Below are 26,148 nucleotides of genomic sequence, written 5' to 3'. Positions count from 1 at the left end.
GCCGTCCCCCTAGCTCCGCCGAAGGCCCAGTCCATAGACCATAGTCCTTCTGCCAACGCCGAATTGTCCTCGTCGCAGCTACGTGCAGTGTTCGTGCTATCGGCAACAATTAGAAGCTACAATTAGCTTTTCACGACACTGTGTCCGGGCAATGCTTGTTTATGTGGGCCTTTATGCGTATGTAAATTACTCCAGAGTGAGAGGGAGGGGCGTGCCTCTACCTGTGAGCTACGGGAGTCGGGGCGCGGCAACGACTACACCGTTGGCCCGTCGAGAGTCTCGCGGTGCTCCTAAACCTGGAGCACCTGCAACTACAGTATTACCACTCCTCCAAAAGTGCTATCACAGTAAAAGTGGTCCAGGTGCTCGCAGCTTGCGACGCTGGACTTCGCACCAGGTTGGTGGCAGGCGTGTTGTCTGCCTACTTTACGCAGACGACCTCACACTGTGCGCTCTGACTGTCCACCGTATGCAATTCGGTGCGACCCGACTTGTCCGGGCCCGGATGGCCGTCCTCCAATGCGGGGGTGGCGTCCCGATGAGCCACACCGACTGAACTGAACTATGGGCGGCGGACGGGAGCTAGCACAACAATATTCACATCTACCTATACTTTCATATCTGCCTCCACCGGGACTGACACCAGCTTCGCGACGAGTCAGCAAATTTGAGTTGCTCTCGTTCCGGAGTGCCCGCTTAGCTTTTATACTTCAACATGTCAACCACATGCATTCAAGCGAAGTTCCCGGGCGCCAGGTTGCGCAACACACGGTGCGCTGTGGGTGTAGTGCCCAAGGGCCGCGCCAGACGCGGACGAGCGCGGGCTTTGCCGCGCGTGGTTGTCTTGCCCTGGTCGTGCTGACATGCGATAAGTCATTATGTGAAGTAAAGATCTGTTTGCGTTGGCAGGCCCAGCTCGGCTTGCGTGACCGCGCGCTCGGCACCCCAACCTACAGATGCAGCAACTCCCGCCCCGTCTCGCGGGCTCGCATGGCTGTCGTGAGACCAGTGGCATACCTTCATGCTGGACAGACAGAGCAACGGAGGCGCTACGATGCCGGTGCGTCGCCGTGTCGCTGCGTCAGCTCCGAGACCATGTGACCTTACTCTGCTTGCGGAAGTGCTTGGGTCGCACTGTCCCGGCGCCAGTCGCCCTCGGGAGCTTTCCGTGCAGTGCTGCCGCTGCTGCACTGCTGGCCATGTGGTCACGAAGGGCACGGCCGCCTTGGCCTGGCCCCGCGCTGTTGCTCTGTCACACCTGCTTCCAGGCCCACCGCCTCACACGTCCGCCCCTCCCACAGTCCAACCCCAGGGTCCAGCCCCAACGCCAGCTACACATGCACACACACGGGTTTCGACCACGTCCACTTATGCTTTCCTAACACACGCACAAACACGCGTGTCCCATACAGAGTTCACCATGATGAGCAGCCGACTCGGTGGAGTGGTGCATCAGGCTGTGGCCGCGGCCGTGTGCAACGGCGTCTGGCCGCGCCAGCCCCTGCCCTTCCCCTCGCTGGCCAGCGCCCCCCCTGCCCAGCAGCACCAGCACCAGCAAGACTATGCATCCGGCAGCGCCGCGAGTGGCGGCGGCTCGGGCGCGGGCGCGGGCTCGCCGACGGGCCTTGCGTCGGCGCTGCTGCGGTGCCTGGAGGACCAGCTGCAGGCCAAGAAGTTTGAGGGCGGCGGTAAGGAGGAGTTCAGGGGGTGGGGGGTCGTAGATACCAGCCCAAACTAAACCAAAACCAATGCAATAGAGCGAGGAGGAGAGCGTGGAATGCATTGCTGACTGTAGTTGAAGCAGTGCGGCGTGTTTGTCTTGTGTTGGAAATGCAACAAGAGGAGAGGGACAGAGGGTCCTGTGTCGGTGTGTGCGTCTTTGAGCGCCCGCTGGATGGGCCGCCCGCATGGGGTCAGCTACGCAACCCCAACCACCACCACGACCCCTCAATGCTGCCCCCCCCCCCCAAATTGCTCATGCATGGAACCCCACTGCACACACGCCACCACCCTGCAGCTGACGAGGCCGCCGACGTGCTGTCAGGCTTCGCCAGCGCCTCCCTGCTGCACTACCCCGGCAGCGGCCTGCAGGTGGGCGGGCGAAAGGGGAGGAGTCAGGCGGGGCCATGGGTGTGCGGCACGGGTTCGTTCGTGCACCATTCATGACACCGCGAGAGCTGTAGAAATCAAGCCCCCATTAGCGTGGAGGAGGCTTGGCCTTGGCTTCTTTGATGACGCGATTCTCGCGTCGGTGTCAGCCGTAGACTGCAGACCAGTAGTTGTGGGAACCTATGGAAGGGCTGGGAAAAGAATTGGAAGTGCACTAGTGCTGCAACTATTGCCATGTTGGCATGCATCGACACCCGCATTATGACATCAACACACGTATCCGCACCTCCAGGCCGTGGTGGATGACCTGGCAATGGCGGCCGCAGATGCACGCGGCGACGCCGCCCCGGCGGCCGTGGCGGCGCTCCGGGCGCTGGCAGGTGCGGTGGGCCGTGTGGCGACACTGCCCGCTGCCGACATTTCCCGTGACAAGGCCGCAGCCGTGGCGGTATGCCTGGTAAGTGTCCGTGCGTGCGGAGTTCAATGTTTTCGCGTAGCAGCGCCCATCTTCCCCAACATGTAAGCATGCGACGCACGCGCGCATTCGCATCCCTTTGGCTTTTCATTTCGTGATACTATTCTCCTTACTTACACAACTATCTGCGTAACCACGCTCGCAGCTGGGCATGGCCGAAGCCCTGGAGGGCGCCACCAGGCGTGCTGGACCCACCACCCTGACGACCGCGGATGGCGCCACACAACGGGCGACTGGGGCTGGCGCGGCGCACGTGGCCACCACCGCGGGCCAGCAGGCTCAGGAGTCGGCCCTGCTGCGTGAAGCGCAGGTCGTGTTCGACTGCATCGCCGGTGAGCGGTGCCGCGCGGCTGGCGGTGCGAGGGGCGGCAATCGCCGGCGTGCAGGGGTTTGATTGCCTGTTTGGTAGCTGGGCATGGGCTGTTTGCGTACATGTGCGCATGTGCATCCAACAGTTTCTGTTGCGTGGTGTGGAGGCGGTCTCGCATGTGCGAGGCCGAGCTAGTATGGTGTAGAGTCTTACGATGATGGGCAGATCCATTAGCACGTGTGTGCTGCCCTGCTTGCCCCGCTAGCCGGCCTGCCACCCCGTCACTGAGGGCCCGCCCGCCGCCGCCTGTCCGACGTCCTTGTCGGCCCTCGCGCCGCACAGACCCCGCCTCCGGCGCCTCCTCCCGCACCACCACCACCACTGCCACTGCTACCGAGGCCGGCGGCCGCACCGCCTCGCCTCACGCGCCGGCGCACCCGCTGCTGTCGCTGTTCGAGACGGCCCTGTTCAACACCAACACCTGGCGCCCGCATTCCGCAGCTGAGGTGAGCAGTTACATGATTGGTTAGGTACAGCACAGGTGGCTAGTCGCGGGCAGGGCAGTGGCAGGAGCAGCGCACGCGGATACGGCCGGGCTTGTAGGTGACCCCGACTTGCGTGTAGTGTACATCAATCCTGTCCAAGGGCCCATTGGCAAGTGCCGCGTGGCGCGACGATAGCGCTTCTCTGACAACGGATCACTGCTCGCCATTTGTGCGCACGTTGGGTTAAATCCTCCTATCCCACTTATGCCTTGCTGACGTGCGAATCATTATCCACTGTAACCTTGCTTCGTAGATTGCCTCCTCCTTGGTGATGCTGCTGTCGCGCGCTCTGTCTCCGGCCCGCGCCGGCAACACCGTCACAGACGGCGGCGCAGTGGCCCGAGGCGCGGCGGCGGGCGCGCTGGCGGCGCTGGCGCAGGCGCAGAGTGAGCTAGTGGCAACGCTGCGGGCGCATGGCGCGGAGCCAGTGTCAGCGGGCCGGTGAGCAAGGGGTTGCGGAATGGGATTGGCGTCGCATTCGTCGCACGCTTTACAGCATAACATGACGACATGATTGTTTGGGATGAGGCTGCTGCGTTTTCGCCGTTGTGAGGAGGGTTCAGTGCTGATTGTGGCGTGCAAGCTGCAATGATAGCTGATTAGCTGCTGAACGGCTGCTGTCGCTGGCACTGCTGCTGCTCGTGTGCGGCGTGCAGGCTGCTGGCGGCGCTGGCCGAGGCGCTGGCGGCGGCGGTTATCACTCGTGACGCCTGCGACCCCGGCCGCGGCCCGCGCCCCGTGGCCATGTTTGGCGAGGCCCAGCTGCTGGCGGGCCTGAGCCGCATGTGCACCGGCGAGGCCATGGCAATGGCGGCGCAGGTGCGGGCGTGTGTGCGTTGCATCCCCCACAGCTCTATCTACAGGAATGTGTGTGTACCGGGCAGCGCAGCGCAGCTGGGGTCAGTGCGCGCCTCTGTTTAATCCCGCAAACGGCACTCAACTGCTCTCTGCTGAAGTCCACCGATATGCTGACGGCTACCATATGCTGGCCTCTGAACCACAGGACCCAGGCGTTTCCGCCGCCGCCGCCACCGCCGCCGTGGCGGTTGCCGCGGGCGCCGGCGGCGACTCCAGCGCCGACCGCGAGTTGGCAGTGAGTGACGCCAGCCTGGTGTTGGAGGTGCTGGCGGAGCAGGCGCGGCACGTGGCGGAGGCGCACCGCGAGCACATCAGTCAGGTGCTGCAGGTCAGTACGGCGATGTTCGAATGGACGTGTAAGGCCATGATGTACGGCTGGGCAGCGCTGGCATGTGGTGCAGGGCAGGAGAGGGATGGGGGCAGGAGAGGGGTCCAGAAGAGAGGATCAAGACCAAAGAGTCAGTGGAACGGGCTTGCGTGGCAATGCCGCGGCGTGCCTCACTTCCCCATTGCCAGACGTGCCTGGCCCCCATCCCACCCCATCCCTCGGCTTTGGGGGCTTTGGAACTGACTACGGTACCCTCCCTCCTCCCATACACTTACATGAACGCACACACATGCGTGGACACACACGCACAGGACCTCCGCGACGTGCCGCGTAGCCTGGGTGCTCTGAGCGATCTGCCGGCCGAGCTGACTCACCCCGCCCGGCACCGCTCGCCCAATACCTCCGGTACCGGCGCCGCCGCGGCCGCCGCCGCCAGCCTGCGCCGCCACACCGCCGCCGGCATCAACACGAACGGCCTCCTGGATTGATGCGGCTTAGACACTGCGTATACGGCATTACGCGTATGCCATGGTACGTTCGGATGTGGCGCCACGAGAGGACGTTCAGGAGCAGGAGCAGAATCAGCAGAATTTAGGTCAGGAGGAGCGGCGGGAGCTCAGCAGGCTGGTGCGCCCATTTGTCCCTCAGAAAACCAGCGGGCATGGTCGGAGCGTCGAATGACAATTGGCAGAGGATGGCGGACGCAGAGACATTGGGGCGTTTAGCACGGTCGCCGGGCCTGCAGGTGCAATAGTCGTAGCAGCTATATCACCGGGGGTGAAGGCACGGGTGGAGAGGCCGCCTAGCGCCATACATGTTTTGCTGGTCGGATGGTATGTTGTACACAAGCATATGATTTTGGTGCGATTCTAGCCTCGTGCCGTTTCGTATCGGCGTCGTAGTAATCGTCTGTTCGTCTTTTCATGTTTTGATGAGACTGGATTACACCCCGTAGTTCGCACAACATGCGTGACTGTCATCAGGCATTGTGGGTGCAGAGCTTAGCACAGGTCTCGTATCATGGGTGAGGACTCGTTGATGTTGAGTTGCAAGCGCAGAGCAAGGGCGGCGGCAGTGGACGAGGGTGGACGGTTAGAGTCGATGGCTTTGGATGCGACTGCTGGTTCGGGAATGCGGGCCCCAAAGCCCCCACGGGGTGCCCCCTGGCGCCCCCGACCACCCCACTGAAGTGCGGGAATGCGCTTAGGCACCCCTGTCATTGCATCACACAAGTCCAGCACCTAGCTGCATGGCTGGACCCAACTGCACGCGCTGTCGAATAGCCATGCCCAACATGCCGTGCCGGGAGATGCACACTTGGAATTCATTGTCTTCAGACCGCGGGAACACGACCTGAAAGACTGAACCAGCACCTGTGCACAGCGCGTGTGGGCAAGGCGTGTGGGTACAGTCCGGTCCATGCTGACATTATTTTGCCCTTGTAATGCCAGTTCCCTCTGCAGATTTTGTATATACTCCTGTTTTTACCGTGGCCATAGGCTTGCGAAGTACACGCAGTGACGAACACAAAGTTTTAAGTTACGCTTACCGACATCATCGAGCCTGTAAAATACCGTCAGCTATGCAGCGATATGCTTGCGGTAGTGGCCTACAACAGCGCACAGTCGCGCGGTGAGTGTTCGTGCGATTCCAATGGTGTCGACGCCGCAACGTGTCAATGCTTCTGGCGCCTAGTGCAGGACCCCAGTGCATGTGCGACACGATCTACGTGATGTATTGCAGCTCTTAGCTGCAATCCAGCTCGTGTCACTTCAACGTTTCGGTTGCTTGCCCGACAGTGCTTTTTGTTTGCAACGGCATGTAAAATACATCCGAAATCCCGCTCCCTCAGGCCCTGCATACGACAGCAATCATGCCGCCCAGCGCGCGCGCTGGTGCGACCGTTGGCATATCGGACCTCGGCAAGGGAGGCTGGCCTTACGCCGGAGCAAGTGAAGGCGTGCCAGAAGAAGTACGAGGACGGTGAGCGCTTCCATTGTTGGCATGCACGTTGCGCTCGCCTATTAGGTAGGGTTGCCGAGCACACCTTGGCGCACCCCTGAACGCGCCTGCTACCCTGCTCACTCCTCGCACCACCCTCTCCCCACCGCACCGCACCCAACCTCTCCGTCCCCGGCAATCCCCCCACGCAGAATACAATGCCGTATCCAGTCGGCTGACTGGCGTCGTCCGCCGAGCCGTCAACGCCTCAGTCACCGACGTGCTCCTCCGCCAGCAGGCAGCCCATCATGCCGAGCACACCCCCGCCTCCAGCTCTGAAGCCGGCGTGATCCGTGAAGTCGGCGGCATCTCCTCCCAGCTCTGGGAGGCCACGGAGCGCGTCGATCGCGCCACAGGCATCGGTCGCCGCCTCGGCGCCGGCGAGGCGGCGGAGGCGGCAGCCGCGGTGCGGCAGGAGACTGATGAGCAGGAGGTGCCCGAGGACTGGAGCTCTGCCACGCCGTGTGAGATGGCGTCTGCCTTCATGCGGTGCCTGAACGAGCAGATGAGCGAGCTCCGGTACGGCACCGGCGGTGAGTGCCACGATTATTGCGGACCAGGCCAAACTGGATTACCGTACCGTATGCAATGCGCGGCACGCGGTGTGTTCACTTGCGTTGCGACTTGTTTGTGACGCTGTTCCCCCTGCTGCCCCCTGCTGCCCCTGCTGCCTGCCCCTTGCCGCTACAGCTGACGAGGAGGCGGATGAGGTGCTGGGTGCCTTCCCCAGCTCGGCGCTGCTCAGCAGCAGCGGCGGCGGCGTGCAGGTGCGAGCGCTGCCGCGAGGTCTGAGCTGCCCAATCAGGGGTCACGGGCAACTGGGCTAATACTGGCCGTCCCCAGCCACAGCCACAGACCGTGTCTTCCGCCTGACAAATCAACGGCCACAAGAGCCTTAGCTGTGCCCATGTAAACAAAACTGTAACTCCGAGTCAGCCCATGACGGCATGCCACCCCTCTCCTGTGTCTGTCACACACAGGCTGTGATTGAGAAGGTGTCGCAAGCCACAAGCATCGCGCGCGGCCCCGCCGGCCCGGCGGCGGTGCGCGCTCTGCGCTCCCTGACGGCAGCTGTGGGTCGTATCGCCACGCAGCCCAACGTGTACGTGCCGCGAGACAAGGCCTCCTCCGTGATGACCTGCCTGGTGAGGACAGGGAGGGAGGGGCGAGAAGAGAGGGAGGGGTGAGAAGGGCAGGAGGGGGCAGCGTGCCCAAGCCTAACAATAAGTAACCATTACGATAGTACCTGGAAAGCTCGTCCAACCACGGGCTCGGAGGATGCATCCGTGGTTTCAGGAGCGTTGGAGACAGCAGTGAGGCACAGCAGAAAAAGACTTCGATGTGTTTGGAGATTGTAAAGGCAAGGAAAGGGTCTGATTTGTGTCTGTGTCTGCGGTGTCGTATTGCTGCCGCAGACTGGCATTGCGGAGGCGCTGGAGGGCGCCGTGCGGCACACCACCACCGCCACCGGCGCGGCTGATGACCCCGAGCTGTCACCGTCGTCCTCCGTCGACTTCTGGTGCGGAGCGCGTGCGGGGACATTGATGAGGGCGGGAGGACTTCATGTTGATTGCGGGCTTAAAGGAGAAGTTGAGGGCCGAGGGCCGACCGAGGGCCGACCGAGGGCCTCAGGGCGCGGGAGAGAGCGAGGAGGGGTTCAGAATAACCCAGGTCCAACACGCGGACACGTGTCGTACATGCCACCAGAGCGTGGCGCTGACCATCACACTGCTGTCACCCCACCTCACATTCCGTCGCCGCACGTCACCTCATCTCACGTCATGTGTTGTGACTTGTGTCGACAGGGCCGAGTATGTGGAGTACGCGGCGCAGCAGCGCGGCACCGCCCTGCACCCGGCGGCCACTGCGGCGGCGGAGGCGCATGAGAGCGGCGTGTCGCTGGAGGCGGCTGCGCTGCTGCGTGAGGCCGCGGCGGTGCTGGACTGCATCGCAAGTGAGTGAGGCGTGCGGTCGAGTGGCTGGCAGGGCGTGGCTGGTGTGCTGGGCCAGTCGAGGGCGGGGGGCAGGGCACTGGGGCCAGGTCCAGGGCCAGGGGCGGGGGCGATAAGACCGGAGTGCCGTTCCGCAGCAGGCGGGTACGGGCGTCACCTTGAACAAGCGCTGCCCTGTCAGCAACTTCCGTAACCTGTACTCCGCCCGCCTGCCTGCCTGCCTGCTCGCCGCGACAGGCAAGTCGTGCGACTTGCCGTCCCGCCAGGCGGCGGCGGCGGCGGTGCTGAACGCGCCCAGCCACCCGCTCATGTCCTTACTGGAGACGCGCCTGTACGCGGGCGCTAGCTGGAGGTCCGACTCAGCGGCCGAGGTGAGACACCCAGCGAGGGGGCCCCATCGGTTGTGAGCCAGCATGCTGGTTAAGCTCAACGCCCGCCATGCCTTTGGCACCCATGCGCAAAACAGCATGCTTATACATGTTTATAGCTGTCTCATCTCGTTGCCCGACACATGTTGACAGATCGCGGCCTCTCTGGTGGACCTACTTGCCTATGCGCTGTCGCCCGCGCGCGCCGGCAACACATTGGCGCCCAGCGGCCGGGAGGCGCGCAACATGGCGTGCAGCACCCTGCGGGCTTTGGCGTCGGCGCAGAAGTCTCTGGCGGGCACGCTGCGCGACCACGACGCCGACCCCGCGTCCGCGAGCAGGTGCGCATGTTTGCTTGTGTATGTGTCAGAGCGTATCTATCTTTGTGCGCGCGGTAGGTCAGGTCCTGACTTGTGGTTGCTGTCGGCAAGTGGATGACCGTACGGTAGTCGCCCGGCTTGCTACATAAACATGTCGGTTGGCCGCCCTTTGCAGGCTGCTGGCCGCGCTGGCGGAGGCGCTGGGCGCCGCGGCCATCGCCCGTGACACCTTCAACCCCACGCGCGGCCCGCGCCCCGTGGCCATGTTTGGCGAGGCCCAGCTGCTGGCGGGCCTGAGCCGCATGTGCACCGGCGAGGCCATGGCGATGGCGGCGCAGGTGCGGGCGTGCATACCGTCGCGTTTGGACTGAGGGCTTGTTGGGCGACAAGGGCAGGTTCGGTCAGGATCAGGGTACCGTATCGTATGTGGGGCCGTGGGGCGCAATGGTTTGACCGGAGTCGTGGCTGGGTAATGATTTGAAAGGACTGTCGCTGGACAGTTATCTGCGGCAGTCGACACCGTATCGGCAAAGACCACGTGCGGGCTGTTTCACATGTGCCCTCTCCTTACACATCAACAACATATGCGATTCACACGTGCCACGCAGTCCCACGACTCCATCAACATCACGCCCAGCGACGCCAGCCTGGTGCTGGAGGTGTTGGCGGAGCAGGGCCGCGTCGTGGCGGAGGCACACCGGGAGCAGATCAGTCAGGTGTGCACAATGGCACTGTGGGCTTAATTGGGCGGGTTGCTACAGTCGACTCGCGCCGGTGTTACGGGAACAGGCTGCTACAGCCTCTCGTCCGTACCTCGCTCCGGTGCACATGCGAAACGGTGGGCTGTGCCCCTCGGCCACCTGCTGCCTTTGCACCGGCCATGGCGCCGTGCCTGACATTACTCCCAAACCCACTGCTGGCATTTCCATCCGCGCCTTCCCCTGATTTACCCGCCCACCTGACCTGCCTCACAGGTTCTGAACGCACTGCGTGCCGTGCCGACATCGCTTCGCGAGCTGGCGCAGCTGCCGGGCGAGCTCATGGTTCAGCAGCAGGCCGCGGCCGCAGCCTCAGCCGCGCGCGCCGCCCGCCGCGCCGCCTCCACTGCAACCGGTAGTGCTGCCGAGACCCTCAACCTGCTGCGCCGTACCGCCGCCGGTTATGGTCCAGTGGCAGCGGCTGGTGCCGCGGCGGCCGTGGCGGATGACACGCAGTCGGGCTTGGGCGGAACCATCGCCCAGCAGCAGCAGCAGCAGCAGCAGCAGACAGACGCTTCCAAGAGCAGCAGCTGAGGTGGTTGAAGTCAGTCAAGAAGGGTTGCCCTAGGTTGGCATCGGTTGCTGAGGTGTTGGACATACCCTGACGCTCCCCGATTTTTCTCATTGTGCATCGAACATGCGCCTCTTTTACTTTGGTTTTGTATGACCACCGGCATTGTCAGACGCGCTTGTTGTTCCGTGGCCCACTGGCCCGCCCTAAGCCCTTTTTGTCATGGGGTGCGTTTTTTGGGCAGCGTTTCGCGCGGCAACCGGTGAATAACCTGACATGTTCATTCGCCTGATGCTGTTTCCACTCAAACCGTAGCAGCCACCATCCAATAGTGCACGTGTACGTAGGTTCCACTGTGCACCGGTAGGGTTGACGGGGACAGTGCACGGATTCTCGTGTGGCTGGCAACTTAAGGGCCGTCAGGCTTTACTCTGTGGAGCAACGCTACCTAGTCCGAGCAGGATGGCGGGACCGGTGCCTGATTCATTGGTGCAAGAGGTGCCATACCGTTGATGTGTTATTCAAATGCAGACCAGGTGGATACGGTACGTTGGCGATGTCTACGTGTATGGAGGAACAGATGTGGAGGTGGGCAGTGTGTAGGTGGCCCCAGGCAGGGTTGCGCCAAGGCCGGCGCGTGCGAGAATGAAAGCACCAATGGGAATGCGGGTGTACGGCCTGCGCCCAGTATTGGTAGCCGTGGAACGGGTGGTGTGGCATGGTGGAAGGGAATACATGCCACACGGTACCGCCTGATCCGTACTAGGAATCTAGGATTCGCCTGATCCCACTAGGATTCGTAAAAAACACAATAATCTGGGGCCGACAGTCTACTGTACGACGGTGCTAGTCTCATCTCCCGACATGTTCTCGGCGTCTGGACGCACGCACGCATGCACGCACGGACATCGGTGATCCTGCGGGCTTCGTCTTTGAAGGATTGCTTCGCCCGTGCGTGAGGCGTAACCCCCCACAACTGCGGCCAGTGGAGCGTGGAGTGTGTGCACGCCTCAACTCTGGTCTCAACTTTGGCAGTCGTAGATGTGTGTACGTATGCGCGGAATGTCCCTGCAGCGGACCCGAGGCTGGGAGAACTCACCCACGGGTTACGCGGGGCTGAACAACCCGTGAGAACCAAAGCGACAACCACCACTTGGGTTTCGAGACTCAGCTACCGTATATCATTGACGGGACTACGCACGGGACTATGCCAACCTGCCCCTAACCCTGTCCCATCGCAACCAACGCTTGGGTGTGTGGTGCGCGAGACGGCGCGAGACAGCAGCCACGACCACGCCTCACAGCGCGAGAAGGCTAGCGGAAACATTGCATTATCCTTAATTATGCGCAACTGGCGCGGCCACGGCGTAGAAAGTGTGCCTGCCGTGACGAGCGGAAAGCAGCGGTTGGGCGGGACGCCGGTACACCCGAAACGACGACCAGCGATTGGGAATCACACGTCAGCCGGCGCCATATGATAAGGCCCAGGGGCAGCAGGTTGCTCAAGCACTTGCTATGAAGCATACTCTTGAAAGGGGACTTGCACTCCGCGCTGAGCAACCAGAAACCCCACGACCTTTTTGAGCACCAAACAAACATGCGCGCCTCGTTTACCTGCCGGCATGTGGTGCAGCGACGTGCACTCAGGTATGGTACAAACACGCGGACAAGCCACACAAGCCCGAGGCTTGGCAGCAGCAATTCCCTGCCTGATGTCCTCGGAGACTCTATCGCATCGTTAGTTTTGGCCAGAACAGGGCCACAAATGCACCACAAATCGAAACAATAGCAGCCTCAGGAGCGCTGGCGGGCTACGTTTAGCGACTGACTTGGACACAAGGCGTCGCTACTCGCATGTGGAGTCGTTAACGCCTTGCACTGCGGATCCTCGCTTGCGCGCCCCCTGCCCGCAGGGCTCCGGGCACCTGCAACGTTGCTCGCAGCTGTCCGCCCGTGCGCCTGCCCGTCGTGCGCGCAGTGGCCTACCGCGACGAGAAGGTCTACACAGAAAGTGGGTTGTGCACTTTTTGTACATTTGAACCTTACCGGCCGTGTATAGTTCCTGCTCATCATGTGCTTGCTCAAGGTATTGCTCAAAACCTTTTCAGAATTCAGCATCCTGCCTTGTGCGCCCGCACAGCTCACGTGCCCTACCTCGCGCGCACACTACACGTACCCTGACGTACCCGCCAAATTTTCCACAGCGGGGCTCCCCGGGCTCCCGTATCCGACACTAGCGGACCGCCATGCGATCCATGGGGCGTGCCCCTAAGGGAGTCCAGCAGCGCCCTCCCACGTCGTCTATGTCACTCTGAGCTTCATTTGCATCCTACAGCGCCAAAATCCTTTCCAAGGCACAACAAGTAAGGCACAACATCGCCCTAGACGTGTTGCCCCATCTCGCGCTCCTTACATGCATCCGTGACTTACTTTCCTTTTGGCCCTGCCAGGTCGCGTACGTTCCTGGGTCCATTCGCCGGCACACGATTACTCTTGGCCTCGGGACCTCGCCCTTACCGCGCTTCATTTACTCCTCCCTGGCCCTCGCCACCCCGCACTCCAAAACACACGCAGAGTACAACGCCATGGCCAGCAACTTGAGCGGTGTGGTGCGGCGCGCAGTGCTGGCCGCCGTCGAAGACATCTCCAAGCAGCAGGAGGCACAGCTCGAGGCCGCTCAGAGCTTGATGACCTTCCGCGAGGTGGGCGGCATCTCCGGCGTCGCCTGGGCCGCCACCGCCAAGGTGCACCACGCCAGCGCCGGCAGCACCGGCGGCGGCGCCAGCAGCGGCTCATCACCCGCCGCCGCCGCCGCCATGACGATGAGTCATGACGAGGAAGAGCACGTGGAGGACCTGACAGCCGCCACACCCGCCGCCATGGCTGCAGTGTTCCTTCGCCACCTGGAGGATCAGCTGCACGAGCTGCACTACAGCTCCGGGGGTAAGCTGACTGCTCGATGAATCAGGCTTGCTTGCTTGGCGTTGTGTTGCAAAGCAACGGGAACCTAGCTAGGGTAGACTAACCCCTTGCTTATACGGTTGGTGCTACAATACTATACTTCCTTGCGCGTGTTCACGGTGGGCTTTGATTGCGGCACAATCCGCCCAAGTCCGCTCATCATCAGCTGCACTGAACAATGCGTGCACCCATTACTTATGCTTCCTGGCCGCCACCTGCTGCCTCCGCACCAACGCCACCAACGCCCAATTGCAGTGGACGATGCCGGTGAGGTGCTGGGCGGCGGCCTGCACGGCGCCGTGCTGCTGCTGCACCACCCCAGCGGGAGCAGCCTGAGGGTGAGTGTTTACCGTATGCACTGATAGATGCAGGCACGTGGCCCGCCGCCGCTGCGTATGCGTCGCCAGCCCTGCCCAGCCGTATGCCAGCAGGGTAGGCCATTTGGCTTTCCGGCAATGCCCCGCCTGGTGCTAATAACATGCGCTCGCACACGCACACGCACATGCGCATGCATGCACGTGCGTGCACAGACGGTGGTGGACAAGGTGGCTGACGCCTGCATCCTGGCCGAGGAGGCCGCCGGCCCCGCCACTGTGCGCCTGCTGCGGTCGCTGTCGGCCGCTGTGGGCCGCATGGCGACACAGCCCAACGCTGAGGTCGCGCGCGGCAAGGCCGCGGCCGTCGTCACCTGCCTGGTGAGTTTGGCGTGTGATTATCACCTCAGCCGCGTGACACCACGTGCCGTGTAAGCTGGAGCAAATCATTGCCCTGACACCCAGCACTGCTGCTAGCAGCTGCCACGTGTATTGTCCGTGACCTATGCACCAACACACCAACGCCACGCAAATCATCCCGCGCCTTTCACGTACTTGCAGACTGGCATGTGCGAGGCATTTGAGGGCGCCAAGAAGAAAACCACCACCGCCACCTGCTGCTCACCAGCCAGCTCCATGGGCAGCGTGGACTTTTGGGAGGAGTACGCGGCACAGCACCAGAACCAGCACCAACAGGCCGCCGGCAGCAAGCAGGGCAATAAGGCGTCCGTGCCGACGGCGTCCGTGCCCATGGAGGCGGCGGCGCTGCTGCGTGAGGCCGCGGCGGTGCTGGACTGCATCGCAAGTAAGTGAGGCGTGTGGCGGGGCGCTTACCTGCTGCGTGGGTGGTATGACGGTGTCAAAACGGAGGCGTGCATCAATCAGGAGTTGGTCCAAGCTCTCACAATGCAGCCGTGCTGGCATGTGCGCGGCCCTCGTTGGCGTGAATGGTGCCGTGCATGGCATGCAAACCTGCTATGCCGTATTCAGCTGATAGTGCTGCGGTGCGTGGCGGCTTCCCTTCCTTGGCACCGCAGGCAACAAGTGCGACATCGCGCCGCACCCCGCCGGCGCCAACGGCCACGTGCCCATGTCGGCGCCACACATAGCACACCCGCTGCTGTCGCTGCTGGAGACGCGGCTGTATGCGCCGGACACGTGGGAGCCGGCGTCGCCCGCCGACGTGAGTGCAGTGAATGAACTCGTGTGGTGTCGGGGCTGGTATGTAGCCATCCAAAGGTAGGCCAGGTATGTAGCCAGCATCCAAAGGGACGGGATTAACATGCCCCAACACCAGAATGTGGCTGCGCCTGTAGCCAACATGCAACGGTATGCTCACATTTCCAACACGCAAACGCTAGCTAGCGCGCCAGCAGCAGCAAACTGCACCTCTTACACCCGCCACTCAGACTCTTGCCCAAGCACTGGAACCCAAGCACTGGAACCCAAACACTGGAACCCAACACACGACACCGATCCCGCCGCAGATCGCCTGCTCGCTTGTGGATCTCGTGGCGGCCGCGCTGTCGCCCGCACACGCCGGCAACACGCTCGCGCCCGGCGGCACCGAGGCACGCAACATGGCGTGCGGCACGCTGCGTGGAGTGGTGTCGGCGCAGCACGCGCTGGTGGCAGCGCTGCGTGGACATGAGGCCGACCCTGCGGCCGCTGGAAGGTGTGTGGCATGGCTGCTGCGTGCTTCTAGCCACTGCTTCTGTGAGTGCCAGCGCGTTGAGCCTGGTTGGCCTTGCTTGCTCTCATCGGTAGAGAACTCCACAGGTCAGGTCCCGAAAGGACAGGGCTGCCATGCGGTGCAACGGTGCAATGCTAGCTATGTGCAAGCATGTGTGCATCTCAGCATTTGCACGTACGTGCGCGGAGTACGCGAAGGCCACCATCCCCCTGAGTGCCACGCTGCTGCCACTGACTTTCCGATCCATGTGTGCCGCTGTGCCATTGGGTTTGACAGGCTGCTGGCCGCGCTGGCGGAGGCGCTGGGCGCCGCCGCCATCGCCCGTGACACCTTCAACCCCACGCGCGGCCCGCGCCCCGTGGCCATGTTTGGCGAGGCCCAGCTGCTGGCGGGCCTGAGCCGCATGTGCACCGGCGAGGCCATGAAGCACGTGGATCAGGTGCGCGCGTCCCCACGGGCTGAGGGCTCGGTGAACGGTTCAAGGTGTATCATTATCAGCGCTGCTGACGGGAATCCGCCGCACGCCTCCCCTGCTAATTGCCGCCGCCGCCAGGGTGCGTGCGTGCCCACCTAGGCATACCGTAGTAATGCACGAAGCGAGGCCATCCCGGCCCCCTCGATCCTGCTGACTTACAATGTCCTCACACCTAGCTAGGTTGGGGGTCCCTTATTACTGAGTTTATCGGCGGTGTCCCGTGTGTGTGTGCGTGCAGGGCCAGCCGCATAACCGCCCCGACAACGAGCCGACCATGGTGCTGGAGGTGCTAGCGGAGCAGGCGCGGGACGTGGCGGAGCAGCACCGCCGCAGCATCACGCAAGTGCTGCAGGTGGGCGCGCACGTATGCACACACGCAGCAGGGCGGCACTTGTTGTGGGAATATAGTTTGGAGCGGGAACACAGCTAAGTAGGTCATTCTTGTGCATCGGGTCAGGGCCAGGGCCTACGCCTTTGCCCTCTCGCTCTGTCGCGGTGTCGCACCCTTGACGGCTCTGTAGCAGCAGCACTATCAACAACATTCGCCTGTCCCTCCATCCCCGTCACAACAATGACACCGACGATAGCAACTGAGCGCTGTGCCCAAGAGCCTTGGCGAGCTGTCCAAGCTACCTGGTGAGGCGCTGATTCAGCACCAGGCAGCGGCTGCAGCCGCAGCCGCGCGCGCCGCCCGCCGCGCCGCCTCCACCGCAAGCAGCAGCGCTACCGACACCCTGAACCTACTGCGCCGCACCGCCGCCGGTCTGGGCCAGGCTACCACCACCGCCGCCGCCGCTTCGGTGGCGGCTGACGAAAAGTCAGGTGTGGGCAACAGCGTGGCTAATGCGATGAAGAATGCCAAGTAAGGAGGAGCCGAAGGAGAAGTAGACCGCCAAGGCGTAAGTTCGAGGAGGTTGCGGGCGGCATTGCAGCACCGCGGCCGCCGGTCGTCTATCTAGCATGCAGTCCGTGATGGTGGCGGCATAACTGCATGGTGTAAGCCGCACATTTGCAACTCGACAGCGCCCCTACCTAACTTGAGGTAGGGTACAAGGAGGGCAGGCCGCAGCAGGCTGGCGCTCTATCGATGAGGAGCCCTTGGCCACGTTGGCGTTGGGGCCAGTTGTCAGGTGCCGCTGCATTGGTACGGCGCAGCTGCATATGAAATGGAAAGGACATGTACGGGGTTCATCAAGATCCTCGCTCTCGACGTTTATACGGGTTGAATAATGTTGCAGGCTGAGCTGGTCTGCGCGGGCCGGGGGCTAACACACATACAGCGTTGGCTCGCAGTCGTTTAGCATGCTGTCTCATGTACGGTACACACTTGCTGTCGAAGAGAGAAGCCCTACAGGGCATTCTGCTGCCACATTCATATAGCATCACCTCATGAGATGCATGCATCTTGACCAATCATTATTGACGCATCTCAACCACGCATCTCAACCCATATAAATCATGGGCACTGATGCTGTTGCTGGCATCACATACGGTTTAAGGTTGGCAGAAGGGTCCGAAGCTGCGCCGGTATGGCTATTCCGCTATTTGGGGCGTTGGTAGCTGGGCATTAGTTGCTGTGTACTGTACGGGGGGCCCGTGAGTGGAAATATACATACAGACATGCAAGCACGGTGCACGCGCTCTTACTTGTCGAGATGGAATTGACTAGATCTGGAACAAATTGTAATGCCGCGTTGTGCGCAATCCGTGTCTTGCCGCTATAGGGTCACGTGCCCATATCAATGTATGATCACTTAGCTGCATCTGTGAGCAGCGAAGCCTTGGATGCGTTCAATCGCATCTCCGCAGGCTCTGAGAACCACCTACTCATGATCCTGACAAGGCAATGCCGCCTCAACTGCTTCCGCCTCACACATCTCCCCTACGCACACGCCACTACTCAAGTGCTAGCTACAGCCAAACCCGAGTACAGTCTAGCCAACAGCCCTGCAAGCAACTTCCTTAGCTCTTGACTAGAACAAAACTCACAAGAAACGCCTCTTCTGTATCTCATAATAACAGCCAGCACATTAACACCGCCGCCCGCCGGCGCCACCGCGAGGCGGCCGCATCGACACCAGGTCCGTTCCCGACCCAACACTCACACCCGGCGCCGCCACCAGCGGTGGCGAGGTCCGCCCACTCATGACACTGCCCTGCGCCGTGAGAGCCGTGCCGTTCATCGCCCCTGCCGCCGCCGTCCCTGCCCCCGCCCCTGTCGCCGCCTGCATGGCACCCGCCGCAGCCGCGGACTGCCCTAGCCGCCGCCGCAGCTTGCACTGCCCGAAGTGCCGCTCGTTCCAGTCCGCCACCTGGCAGGCAGTGCTGCAATACGCGACACGCTCACACGCGCACACTACGTTACGCCCCGTTGCGGTCTCGCTTGCGCCCGCCAAGCTGGTGCAGCCCGGGTAGCCGCAGCCGCCAGGCATCGCCTGCAGCGGCGCCGCCGCCGGCGCCGCCGGGCCGCCGGCGCGCGGCAGCCCACCTGCCATTATCCGCTCCGCCTCCGCAGCATTCAGGATAAGCACAGGCGGCCCAGACGGCGGCGGCGGCGCCGCCGCCGATGCGGCGCGGCTGCGGAGCCGGAAGCTCTTGCTGCCGATGCCACGGCCGTCGCTTTTCAGGAATGAGCGCAGCAGCTCCGCAGCTGACGGCGGCTCCGCCAGCTCGCCTGCGCCAAAGTCGCCGTCGACACTGGGCATGGGCATTGGCGGCCCCGGACCGAAGGGGCCCATGCGCGTGCTGGCCTGCGTGCTGACGGCGCCGCCGCCCCGCTGCACAGTGCCGCTGAGAGTGCCAGCGGCGTGCAACGTGAGGAAGGAGCCCTCAGCTGCCTGCAGCTCCGCCCAGGCCGTCGCCATGCTGAACACCTGATCCACCAGCATCACCGCCTCGCGCCACTCCGGCACACACCGCGCCAGCGGCGGGTTGCGCTGCTCCTCTTCCACCGCCGCTGCCGCTGCAGCGGCGTCCGCCGCCGCTGCCTGGGCCTCGGCCTCTGCTGCCGCCGCGGCGGCCTCTGCTGCCGCCAGCTCTGCCGCGTCAGCAGCGTCGGCTGCCTCGTCTGCTGTCCCTTCAAGCCCCTCGCCGGCCGCTGCGGCCGGCGCCTCTGACTGCTCGCCCTCGCGAGCACCACCCTCAGCATTACCACAGGCTGCGCTGCCTGCTCCTCCAGCCACCTTCTGAACCTGCTGCTGCGGCAGCGGTGGCGGCGGCCCGCTGAGCGCTGCAATGGCTGCGCGCAGCTCTGCCTCGTGCGGCGCCGGCAGCGCAAAGGCAGCGGCGGGCCAGGACCCCAGGCCGGAGCGCGTGATGGTGAGCAGCACGTGCAGCAGGTCCCACAGACCCGTGGTGGCACGTGCCAGCGCACCCCGTTGCGCCGCCGACAGCGCGCTCTTGCTTGCGTCATCGCTGCTGTTGCTGGTGGTGGCTGCGTCGGTGGCTGTGCCGGAAGAGGCAGCGGCGTTGGGCGGCTGCGCCGGTTTAGCAATCGGCGGAGCCTGTGTGGAAGCCGCGGACGCGGCCGCCGCCTCGACCGCCCTGCGGGCGGCTGCCGCCTCCTGCTCTGCACGCGCCAGCTGCAACAGCATCAACACGTACACGCGCCACGCGGCGGGCACCGCGGTGTGCAGCGACGCGGACGCCACAGCACGTGCCAGTGGCGGCACGGTCCTTGTGACCTTCTGCGCCTTGGCTGCCCGCGCCGCCGCGCGCTTCTTTTGCTTCTCCAGCACCCGCGCCACGCGCGCCTCCTCCTTCGCCTTGGCCTTGGCCGCTGCCTTCTCCATCGCGGCACGCTGCCGCTGGCTCGCAGACTTCTTGGGCATCCGGGCTCCGGGCTTGATTCCCGGGTTTCCAGCCGTTCCGTACGAGCCGTTGGCGGCGCTGGCGGCAGGGGCGGCTGCGCCGCCGGAGGCTTCGGAGAACATGCTCGGCACGCCGGGATTGAAGCCGCCCGGCGGCGACACGGGCTCGCTCTCCACCTCCTCCACCTCTTCATCAATCGTGTCACGGTCGGGGCGCCGCGGGTTTGACTGGTACCCGTTCGCGGCGTTGCCGCTGGGGCGCTGCATGCTGGGCGCAGACGGGCTGCGGATGGAGGAGGATGCCAGGCTGCGCTCGGACGCCTCCACGATTGGCTCCAGGCCCCAGGGGTACAGACCCGCGCTCCCCTCCGCCTCCACCACCACCTCAGCGTCCGCCGGCTCCCCTCCCTCGTAGTCTTCTTCCTCCTCTCCTACATCCGGCTCCTCCTCCTCTTCGTCTTCCTCCTCGTCCTCTTCAGCGTCGTCTTCGGACTCCTCCTCTTCCGCCGCCACTGCCTTGCCGTCGGCGTCGCCGCTGGCGCTCCCCCGCATCGCCGCCAGCTCGTGCGCGGGCAGCAGCACCGCTGCTAGGGCGCCGGGAAAGGCGCACAGCGCGGCCGCCACTTCCGGCACCGTCTCCAGCCCAAGCGCCGGCGTTGTGGCGGCGGCGCCGCCATCGCCTCCCAACGACAGCTGTGACGCCGCCACAGCCAGGCATTTGCGCACACTGAGCAACGCACTGTGAAGCGCGCGACTGACGGGCGCGTAGGCAGCGGTGATTGCGGTTCCGGTGAGCGCGTGCGCGCGTGCAACGCCTGCATCAGGTCCGCTAACGGCGGTGGCGGCGCCGCTGGTAGAGTTGCTGGAGCTTGCCGCCAGTGTGGCGGGCAGGTTCTGGGCGTCGGCCACCGCGGCGGCGGTGCGACCGGCGAGGCTCGCAAGGCCCGCGAGCGTCTGCATGTTGGTTGTGCCGAAAACAGTGGCATAAAATCAGTCAAGAGTCAGGACGCATTGCTTTTAGCAGCAAGTAAGCACCCGGTAAATGCGAGGAGAGCACAGGTGCGAGCGCTTGCACGTTTTGGTCCGGGCTGCGCCACCACCCGCTCTCTCACCCGCTGCAGCAGCTGTGCGTGGCGCGTGTGCTGCTCACGTAGCTTGAGGCCGGGCCGCAGCAGCCCCGCCCGCACCAGCGTGGTCACCTGCATAGCAATGCATTGTGTGGAATGTTGCCGGGTAGGAGATGTCATGGCGACACACGCCTGACTTGTACCCCACCGCACACAGACTGATGCATGCGGTTTCTATTCACATGATACCGGTATGCCCCACACCAAACGCATCCCTGGTCCCCCAAGCTCACCATGTGTTGGTGGTGCGCCATAAGGAAGCGCATACAGCCCTCACACAGCGCCACGCCCGCTGCCAGACGCGCCGCGTCCCGCGCAGCCGCTGCCAGGCGCGCCATGCCCTCCCGCGCCGCCGCCGCAGCGTGCAGCGCCGCCACGTGCCGCTCCTCCTTGCTCCGCCCATCCCCATCCTCTCCGCCCTCTGTCGCCTCCTCCTCCTCTTCATATCCATTCTCCGTGTCCTGCTCGTGCCCTGCCTCCGCCGCGGCAAGCTCCGCCTCCTCCCCCGCCAGCTGCATCCCTTCCAACCGGTGCTCCAGTGCCGCATGCTCCGCCTCCCTCAGCACCTCCGCCTCCGCCACCCAGGTCAGGCACGCCTCCGCCACAGCCACCAGAGGAGTGGAAACGTCCGGGCTCCCACTGCGAGTCAGCAGCTCCTGCGCCGTCGCCAGCACCGACCGCAGCAGTGACGCCGACTGGTCATGCAGCGCACCTCGCTCCGACGGCGCGCACAGCGCCTCTGCCGCCGCCGCGTTGCCAACCAGCGCCGCCAGCAACGCTGCCACGGCCTCGTCTGGAGACTCCACCGCCGCCGGTGAAGAGGAGGCGCTGGAGGCGCTGGAGGCGGCAGCCGCGGCGGCGGCGGGGTTGCCGCCGCCGCTGCTGACGGCGCGGCAGACGGCGGCGGCCGACAAGAGCTGCACCACTGCCCGACTGGCACTGGGCACGTGGCCCGCCGGCGTACCGGGGCGGCCTCCGTCGGCAACTCCACCCTCGCCCTCCCGCGCGCCGCCGCCCTCGCCTCCTCGCTCCGATTCAATCGACTCGGCGTTGCTCCCCGCACTGGTCCCGCTGTCAGGCTGCCCTGCGCCCCTTGCCGCGTCCCCGCTGCCGCTGCTGTTGCTGCTGCTGCTGCTGCTCAGCATCGCCTGCCAGCCCAGGGCTGTAGCTCGCACCAACGCCACCAGCTGCGCCTCCTTCTCAGCGAGCTCGGCGGCCCGCGCCGCACGTGCCAGCTCCCGCCGTCGGCCCTCCGAGTCCACCACCTTAATCGGGGCACGCAGCGGCGGCAGCTTGGTCGTGCCGTCGCCACCACCCCCGCCGGCGCCGGGTGACGGCAGCGGCGCCGCCGAGTGTAAACCGTGCGCGGAGGACGGTGCGGAGCCGGTGCCCTCCCTCCGCCGCCGCGCCGCCGCGAGCGCGCCCATCCCGCCGGCGCTACCTGGACCCGCTGACGCCGCGCGCAAGCTCGCCGTGGCGGCGGCGATGGTCTGGGCCGCGTTGCGGCCGCTAGCGGCCGCCGCCCCTGCTGCCGCGCCATCTGCCGCTGCCGTCGCCGCCTCCACAGGCACCGCCCACGGCAGCACAGGTACCGGCAAGAGGTCCAGCCCGCAGCCGCGAGCCGCTTCCAGCACATCCACGACCGAGACGGCGCCAGAAGCCTGCGCGGCCTGCTGCGCGCTCTGTTGCCCCGCACCCGGTGAGGCCGGGCCGGCTCCGCCGCCGCCACCAATCTCCTCTGCAACCGCCCAAGACGACTTGAGCGCCACCGCCAGCGCGGCGGGCGTGATCGCGCCGCCACCGGGGCCGCCAGCTGCGGCAACGATGTCGTAGTAGGCCTGCGCTACGGCACTGGCTTGTCGCTCAGCAATGAAGTACTGCACCGCAGGCTCCTTCAACAAAGCCGCTGCTACCAACACACCCATGACTGGCAGGGCTTCGGGCGGCGGTGGCGGCGTCGGAGACGCAGCGCCTTCGCTGGACTGCGACGCCGCGCCCGTAGCAGCGCTGGGGGCGGTGGTGGCTGCGGCGGCGGCGACGCCTGGGGTGGAGGCCTCAGCTGTAGCAGCGTCACCGGAAGAAGTGCCAGCGGTGGCGCTGTCTGGCGTCGCATCGGCGCCGCTCTCGCCGCTTGCGGACGTCAGCGCCACGCCCGAGTCTGTATCTCCTGCACTGCCGGTCTGGGGTGCTACCTCGCCGCCGCTGGTCCCCGCCTGCTGCGTCTCCAACGCCGGCTCCGCTGCTGAAGCGTCGCCCACCTCTGTGCCTGCCTGCTGCCCTTGCTGCTCCGCCGCCGTCGGAGGCTCTGCTGCCATGCCGTTTGCCTCCGATCGTGAAGCCTGCAGCTGCTGCTGCTGCGCTGACTGTTGCTGCTGTTGTTGCAACTGCTGAAGACCCTTGGCGCCGCCGGCCGCATCCACCACGCCGCACAGGCGCACGCCGGCCGCCAGCAGCTGCTGAGCCGCAGCGGCAACGCTCTGCTTCGCCGCAGCCTGGACCGAAACAAAACATTGATTGACACCGTATTGAAGCACAGCAAGATGAAGGTGAAGATCACGGGGCCGGACGAGGCGTGATTAAGACTATCAACATGCGCAGGCGCACTTACAGTCATGCCCGCCGCCCGCCCGTGCGCGGCGCACAGGTCGCGGTACCCAGCGCCCTCGCGACACGCACCTGTGTCGCCAGCCCCGCACGTGACACTGACAGCACCGCGTCACAGCACTGCGGCATCACGCCACTGCCGCCCACCGCCGACAGCAGCACCGCAGCCGACCGGGCATCAACCACCGCCGCGGGCGCCACCGCCACCGCGCCGTACGGCCCCGCCACCGCCGCAGGCGGCGGCAGTGACACCGCCGCGGCGGCGGAACACGAATGCACCAGCGCCGCCACCAGCGGCACCACCGACCAGGCCTGGCGGTACAGCGCTGCGACGCGCGGCGCGGCGGCCACGCCGGCGGCGCCGCCGGGCTGCGGCGCGCCGACGGCGGGCAGCGCCAGCAGCGGCGCGGCGTGCCGCAGCAGCTCCGTCAGGTTGACCAGCAGCGTGCTGTTGCACAGCAGGTCCAGCACCGCATCCTGTCGGGCACGTGTGCGCGCGCGCAAGCATGTCAGCTGGCGAGCTGGTCAGCGCATGTAGCCCGCAAGCTAGAGAGCCCAGGGGCACGTAAAGCGGTGGCGGCAGTACAGGGCGTGCCATTCAGCTGCTTAGCGTCGCCCATGCAGCCACGCCACCGCCGCCCAGCCATGCCTCCCTCAACCCACCCCTCCATCGCCAACATTCCCTACCCCTGCTCCCCGCTCCTTCCCACCTGCAGCCCGCTCCAGCCAAGAAACAGGCGCTCCGCATTTCGGTGCCGCGCCACCAGCTTGGCGTAGCGGACCTCTTCGGGCCGCGGCGATGCGCCCGAATCCTCGTCACCGCTTCCCTCGCCGCCGGCCTTGGCGCCTGCACCGGCGCGCGGCTTGCGCCGCGTGGCCTGCACCGGCTTGGCGCCGGGCGCCGGCGGCAGCGTCGGCGTCGAGGAGGTACGGTTTGCCGTGGCGTTGAGATTGGCTGCTACTGCTGCTGCGGCGGCGGGCTCGGCAGCGCCATCACGCGTGCCACGGCCGCCGGCTTTGTCCCTGTCCTTCTCCTCGTCACTGTCCGCTAGCTGCTTGCGGAAGGCGTTTCCCGCCACCCACTTTGCCTGCTCCATAAGTGTCAGGTGACCCGGCGGCTGCTCCCCCACCTGGTCTGTCTCCTCCGGCAGTCCCTTGGCCGCGTTGCCCTGGGCAGGGGTTTGACTCTTGCCCTTGGCTGTGTCCTGGCCCTTGCCCCAGCCCTTGCCACCAGGGGAGGCCTTACCCTGCCCAGGGCTCTGCCCCTGCCCCTGGCCCTGCCCCTGGTCCGCCGCGGCCTCGTCGCTCTCTTCCGGCTCCGGCGGCGGCGGCAGCGGCGGCGGCGGGAACAGCGACGACGCCGGCCGCGTGCGCAGCAGCTGCACCGCCGCCACCACCACCCGCAGAACGCCGTGCAGCACAGCCACTGAGGCCGCGCACTGCTGCGCCTTGCCGCTGCTCAGAAAGGACTCGTACGCCGCCTGCGCCTTGAGCGCTCGTGCTGCGTCCGTGTCTGCCCAGCCGCCGGCGTAGGAGCGCACGGACGCGGCACGCGACACGCTGCGCGAGACGGCGCGCGAGGGGGAGGCGGACGGGGCGGCTGCGGGGCCGCCGGGCGCTTTGCAATAGAGCGCTGCCAGGTCGCGAACCTGCATGTCGTGCAGGGTGGTCTCCGCGTTTAGGCACTGTGGAGTGCACATTGCACGGAGCACGAACCCTGGACAAACCACGCCCCCGATGCCGCCGTGTTCGCCATCCCCGTGCTGCCGCGCTCACGCCCTTGTGCACTTACCGCCAGGCCAAGCACGCGCGCCAGCAGCTGTGCGATGCGGCCGTCCTGCCACCACTTGACCAGGTTGGTCAGGTCCCCTTTGCGCACCGCTCCATCGGTGTGAGCATTGGCGAGGAGCGGGTCGCCGCCCACGCGGGTCAGCTGCTCGCCAAGCCTTTCCAAAGCGGCTGTAAGCGGCTCAATATGCTCGTGTAGCAAGGGCGGCACCGGGCGTCCGCCTGCTGGAGCCCTGCCCTGGACTTGCTGCAAAGCTAGCAGCAGGGCGTGTGCATGTCGCGCCAACGCGACATGATTGAATCCTGGCATTCTAAAAACGTGTGGCACTGGAAAGTGTGCTCGGCTATTTAGCCTTGGAGCCCAAGGCGGCACAGCCCGGGAGTGCGTGTACTATCGTATTGTAACATGTTCATCAGATGTCAAGGTTGACTCGCTGAGACTAACAGCCGCGTCCGGTGAGACATCCTTAGAGCGACCATTATTTTGCTCTGGTCGGACGTTCAGTGGTACCTGCATCCGCCGTCCTTGGAAGGAGTGGAATTTATATGATATTAACCCGATGACTGCAACTCTACCGGGATGCCATCGGGCCCGGTTGTGCGACCATGTCGGTGGACCACGTCTGCCACCGACATGGTCCCCCACCTTTGTTCAGCTTTGCCACGCCCTGGCACGCGGGCGCATTGCATCCAACTTTGGCACTTCCCGGGTCGAAGGCGACACGTTTGCACTCACGTTTGCAACGCTGACAGTAAGTCAAGGGCCGTCCAGTGCTCATATCTTAAGAAGGCAGGTGCGGCGCCAGTGACAGATTTCCGGAAAATGGCATCTTTGATTTTCA

At 64.7% G+C, this 26,148-nt stretch overlaps 4 protein-coding genes across 4 annotated transcripts; 3 read left to right on the top strand and 1 right to left on the bottom strand.

The window, feature by feature from the left end:
• The first annotated feature begins 67 nt into the window (after positions 1–67).
• Positions 68–6,082, top strand: CHLRE_02g087150v5 (uncharacterized protein). Its single transcript, XM_001701888.2, has 11 exons — positions 68–771; positions 957–1,060; positions 1,413–1,688; positions 2,018–2,091; positions 2,402–2,566; positions 2,730–2,916; positions 3,237–3,400; positions 3,693–3,880; positions 4,096–4,258; positions 4,443–4,625; positions 4,937–6,082. The coding sequence occupies exons 1-11, from the start codon at positions 716–718 to the stop codon at positions 5,111–5,113; spliced, it is 1,737 nt and encodes a 578-aa protein (XP_001701940.2). The 5' UTR covers positions 68–715; the 3' UTR covers positions 5,114–6,082.
• A 55-nt stretch (positions 6,083–6,137) lies between these two features.
• Positions 6,138–11,643, top strand: CHLRE_02g087100v5 (uncharacterized protein). The gene is made up of 12 exons (XM_043059354.1): positions 6,138–6,257; positions 6,478–6,608; positions 6,779–7,159; positions 7,317–7,393; positions 7,607–7,771; positions 8,042–8,145; positions 8,432–8,580; positions 8,816–8,949; positions 9,100–9,287; positions 9,442–9,604; positions 9,875–9,982; positions 10,241–11,643. Exons 1-12 carry the CDS (start codon positions 6,208–6,210, stop codon positions 10,556–10,558), a joined length of 1,968 nt encoding a protein of 655 aa, XP_042926988.1. The 5' UTR covers positions 6,138–6,207; the 3' UTR covers positions 10,559–11,643.
• Positions 11,644–11,697: 54 nt separating this feature from the next.
• On the top strand, positions 11,698–17,793 carry CHLRE_02g087050v5 (uncharacterized protein). Its single transcript, XM_043059353.1, has 12 exons — positions 11,698–12,182; positions 12,449–12,546; positions 12,740–12,898; positions 13,110–13,478; positions 13,752–13,834; positions 14,027–14,191; positions 14,372–14,615; positions 14,848–14,993; positions 15,298–15,485; positions 15,780–15,942; positions 16,217–16,330; positions 16,566–17,793. Exons 4-12 carry the CDS (start codon positions 13,121–13,123, stop codon positions 16,842–16,844), a joined length of 1,740 nt encoding a protein of 579 aa, XP_042926987.1. The 5' UTR covers positions 11,698–12,182; positions 12,449–12,546; positions 12,740–12,898; positions 13,110–13,120; the 3' UTR covers positions 16,845–17,793.
• Positions 17,794–17,795: 2 nt separating this feature from the next.
• CHLRE_02g087000v5 (uncharacterized protein) lies at positions 17,796–25,837 on the bottom strand. The gene is made up of 6 exons (XM_043059352.1): positions 25,311–25,837; positions 24,229–25,167; positions 23,591–23,995; positions 21,148–23,406; positions 20,900–20,986; positions 17,796–20,741 (listed from the first exon to the last, which is right to left on the bottom strand). The coding sequence occupies exons 1-6, from the start codon at positions 25,614–25,616 to the stop codon at positions 18,009–18,011; spliced, it is 6,729 nt and encodes a 2,242-aa protein (XP_042926986.1). The 5' UTR covers positions 25,617–25,837; the 3' UTR covers positions 17,796–18,008.
• Between the last annotated feature and the right edge of the window lie 311 nt (positions 25,838–26,148).

Source organism: Chlamydomonas reinhardtii, chromosome 2 (assembly GCF_000002595.2).
Source record: "Chlamydomonas reinhardtii strain CC-503 cw92 mt+ chromosome 2, whole genome shotgun sequence".
NCBI classification, from domain to species: Eukaryota; Viridiplantae; Chlorophyta; class Chlorophyceae; order Chlamydomonadales; family Chlamydomonadaceae; genus Chlamydomonas; species Chlamydomonas reinhardtii.
Note: the sequence above shows the minus strand (reverse complement) of the source record. Positions and strands in the feature narration are given on the sequence as shown.

What these genes read in the sequence shown, in the direction of transcription:
- CHLRE_02g087100v5 (XM_043059354.1), top strand. Translation starts at nt 6,208, where the DNA reads ATGCAGCGATATGCTTGCGGTAGTGGCCTACAACAGCGCACAGTCGCG. An exon ending in GACCCCGCGTCCGCGAGCAG is followed by an intron (nt 9,288 to 9,441) that starts GTGCGCATGTTT and finishes CGCCCTTTGCAG; the next exon opens with GCTGCTGGCCGCGCTGGCGG. An exon ending in ACCGGGAGCAGATCAGTCAG is followed by an intron (nt 9,983 to 10,240) that starts GTGTGCACAATG and finishes CCTGCCTCACAG; the next exon opens with GTTCTGAACGCACTGCGTGC.
- CHLRE_02g087000v5 (XM_043059352.1), bottom strand. Translation starts at nt 25,616, where the DNA reads ATGCCAGGATTCAATCATGTCGCGTTGGCGCGACATGCACACGCCCTG. An exon ending in CGCGCGTGCTTGGCCTGGCG is followed by an intron (nt 25,168 to 25,310) that starts GTAAGTGCACAA and finishes CACGACATGCAG; the next exon opens with GTTCGCGACCTGGCAGCGCT. An exon ending in TGGCGCACCACCAACACATG is followed by an intron (nt 20,987 to 21,147) that starts GTGAGCTTGGGG and finishes ATTGCTATGCAG; the next exon opens with GTGACCACGCTGGTGCGGGC.
- CHLRE_02g087150v5 (XM_001701888.2), top strand. Translation starts at nt 716, where the DNA reads ATGTCAACCACATGCATTCAAGCGAAGTTCCCGGGCGCCAGGTTGCGC. An exon ending in GCCAGGTTGCGCAACACACG is followed by an intron (nt 772 to 956) that starts GTGCGCTGTGGG and finishes CCCAACCTACAG; the next exon opens with ATGCAGCAACTCCCGCCCCG. An exon ending in CAGCCGTGGCGGTATGCCTG is followed by an intron (nt 2,567 to 2,729) that starts GTAAGTGTCCGT and finishes CCACGCTCGCAG; the next exon opens with CTGGGCATGGCCGAAGCCCT.
- CHLRE_02g087050v5 (XM_043059353.1), top strand. Translation starts at nt 13,121, where the DNA reads ATGGCCAGCAACTTGAGCGGTGTGGTGCGGCGCGCAGTGCTGGCCGCC. An exon ending in CGGCCGTCGTCACCTGCCTG is followed by an intron (nt 14,192 to 14,371) that starts GTGAGTTTGGCG and finishes ACGTACTTGCAG; the next exon opens with ACTGGCATGTGCGAGGCATT. An exon ending in GCATCACGCAAGTGCTGCAG is followed by an intron (nt 16,331 to 16,565) that starts GTGGGCGCGCAC and finishes CACCGACGATAG; the next exon opens with CAACTGAGCGCTGTGCCCAA.